The following is a 3,011-nucleotide window of genomic DNA, read 5'->3' on the forward strand; positions in this document are numbered from 1 at the left end:
GCCCAGGATCGGGTTCTGCTGCTGCACAGTGAGTATGGCTGTGTGCAGGCTCATCAAGGGAGGAGAGGACAGTCCCTGTGGGTCCCTGAGCTGGAAAGGCATGGTGTCATTTGTCCACTCACGGAGTGGCTGCTTACTTGGGCCCCTTTCTGTAGACTCTGTCGTCCTCACACTGAACCGTCTGGAGTTTTGTCTACCAGACCTGTATTCTCAGCAGGCTGAAGCTGCTGTAAGTTACACTTGGGCTGGGCACAGCAGGGGCCGAGGATAAGCCTTCCTGGCTTCCCTGCTGGATTTTTCCTCATTATTTTGTTTATTCACACTGTGATGGGCGGCATAGTGTTATGGTTAAGGTCATAGCTTTTGGAGCCAGGCCACTAGAATCTGAGTCCTGGTTCTGATGCTTTGCTTACTAAGTAAATTTGAGCAAGCTCAGTTTTCTCTCCATACGGTGCTGGTAATAACAACCATCTCATGGATTGTTTCAAAGATTAACTGAGCTGAATTGCTAGAGCGCCCAGCACATGGTAGAGGCATCTAGTAAGCTATCAACTGCAGAGTCAGTGGTTTGAGCATTGCTGCTGTGTTAGGGGCTGTGGACACCAAGAGAAGTCCTCCCCGTGTCTAAGTGTGGTTGCCAAGGAGGACTTGACTTCCCACTTAATTTTTTCTCTCTCCTTTTTTTTTTTTAATTTTTTTTTAATTTTTTTTTATTTTTCGAGACAGGGTTTCTCTGTATAGTTCTGGCTGTCCTGGAACTCACTCTGTAGACCAGGCTGGCCTCAAACTCAGAAATCCGCCTGCCTCTGCCTCCCGTGTGCCACCGCCCTGCTTCCCACTTAATCTCTCTGTCCTTCCTTCCACCCAGCATGAATATTATTTGTCAAGCTTTTGTTGTGGCCCTCCATGTCTGGACTCTTCAGCTTGGCTTGGAAGGCCCCACCTGTCCCTATAGACTCCCTGGATCTTGCTATACAAGATAATGTCCATCCCCATTCTGTCCACAACACACCTAACACACCGTATTCCTCCTCAGGAATGTGATTAACTAGGACATCACTGAGCCTCAGGAAGGAAGGCTGGTTTTGCTCCCTGTCCCCCCCAACCCCCCCCCCTGGAGTCATCCCTTATCCTTAAGCCTCCTCCAGGGTTTGGAGTCCTCATCACGGCCTGACCATACATGTCATCCTGAGATTTGGTCTCTCCACCAGGATAGGAGAGGTGTGAGGGTGTGGTCAGGGCTACCTTATTGCTGTTGATAATCAGGAAGACCCAGGAGGTCACCAGGCCAGGCTCCTGCCCAGGAAAGCCACACCCTAGAGGGGAGGGATACATTCTTAGAGAACAGTAGCTAGGATACAGGACAGAGAACAACAGGCACCTGGCTCCTTTGCCCCTGGCCTTAAGGGGCCCAATGTGAAGTTCCCAAGGACCAAAAGAGGGGTGTTCCGTTCCTGCCAGGGTCTCTCTCCAGCTGTGCAAACAGTTTTTGTGAAATGCATCTTGGCCCCTGCCACACCATTTGTCCTGTGTGGTTTGCTTTGGCTTCCCCCCAGGCTCAGCTCTTCGTCCCTTCCAGCCTGGCTTCCCAGGCCTCATTCCTCAGACGGCTGGGGCTCTATGTGAGCCAAGCCCCAGGGTGCAACCAAACAAAACACCAAAGAAAACAAGAGATTGGGCTTCTGTAAGACCTATTACCTGACTGCTGTGGACATCAGGCAAGAGAGGCATTCTTACCTTTATAGCAAGCACTTACCCTGTTCCCCTCTGTCTGTCTGTGTGTCTGTCTGTTAATCTTTATTATTGTTGTTGTTGTTGTTATTTTCTGTTTTGTTGGTAGGGCTGGGTATCAAACCTTGAGCCTCATGTATGCTAGGCAAACACTTTACTAACTTAGCCACACCCCAGCCCTCGTTCATTCTTTTCATATAGCACACATTTTACAGGGCAGATACTTATCGGCCAGGCAGTGTACTGGGCACTTTAGAGACATCCTTTTATTTTAAAAGTATAAATGTCATGTAAGTGAATATCATTATGAGCTTTTGGGGAAATGGGACACTCAGTCTGAGCAAGCCAGAGTGCCTTGCTCTAGCATACATGGTTAGTGAACAGTGCAGCTGGCTTCACATACGGTCTGCCTGCCTCTGGATTCTGAGCTCATGGCCATTCTGTGACACTACCCACTGCAGAACACGGTGCCCCATGCAGCTTGGAGCTGCACAGCACAGTGCAGGGAGGCTGTCTTGGAAGGTAGAGAGATCACCGGACTGGGAGTCAAGAGATACAGGTTCTAATGGAACTGCCATTTCCCTTGCTCTGTGATTGTATACACGTTTCTTAGAGTTTTGAGTCCTCCTGGCAGCCACGTTTGCTTCAGGTAGTAATGCTTAGACTGAATACATTGCAAGTTCTCTATACCATGGTGAAGGTGATGCCAGAACATGGTGGTGGAGGAGACAAGGCAGAGAGGGGGCAGTACACTAGGCAGAGAGGAGGGTCAAAGCCATTAGTTAGCATGTCAATTCAAAGATGGGGTAAGGGTCAGAATCCTACTGCCCACAGATATGCCTTCTACTCGAGGACAAAATAGAAAATGTCTCTCCATTAGTGAGTGCATGCCTGTGCTGGTGTGTGTATATACTCCCCATTCACCCACCCTAACCTTTCTGTTCTTTTTCAGTTATAGAAGGTAAAGGCCTGATGAGCAAGGAGCCCGGCATCTGTGATCCCTATGTAAAGGTATCTGATGCAATTAATTAAAGGCAGGTGTGGGGTACTGAGATGGACTCTCAAGGTCCAAGGACACCTGTGGGTTAGGGGCCTGCAGTAGTGACCACCACCTCATTCACTGGGTCTCTGGGCGTTTATGAGGCCCCCTTGCTGGTCTAGACTCTTAGTTTTTTGTTTGTTTCTTTTTTGTTGTTGCTGTTGTTTTTTGTTTGTTTTGTTTTTGATTGACTTGTTCCCTAAGGCTTTGGTCAAGAGCTAGACTCTTTTTTTTTTTTTTT

The 3,011-nt window shown here is 48.5% G+C and overlaps 1 protein-coding gene across 5 annotated transcripts in view; it reads left to right on the forward strand.

Moving 5' to 3' along the window:
• The window catches only part of Rgs3 (regulator of G protein signaling 3), a 142,639-nt gene that overhangs the window by 40,891 nt on the left and 98,737 nt on the right, over positions 1–3,011 (forward strand). For all 5 annotated transcript variants that reach the window (XM_031377601.1, XM_031377600.1, XM_031377605.1 and 2 more), the window contains 2 exons: positions 1–28; positions 2,684–2,742. The exon at positions 1–28 is cut by the window's left edge and continues 23 nt beyond it. In XM_031377601.1, the coding sequence (XP_031233461.1) occupies positions 1–28; positions 2,684–2,742 (87 nt within the window). The remainder of the gene's footprint in view (positions 29–2,683; positions 2,743–3,011) is intronic.

The sequence above is a fragment of the Mastomys coucha genome, unplaced genomic scaffold (genome assembly GCF_008632895.1).
Source record: "Mastomys coucha isolate ucsf_1 unplaced genomic scaffold, UCSF_Mcou_1 pScaffold18, whole genome shotgun sequence".
Classification (NCBI taxonomy): Eukaryota; Metazoa; Chordata; class Mammalia; order Rodentia; family Muridae; genus Mastomys; species Mastomys coucha.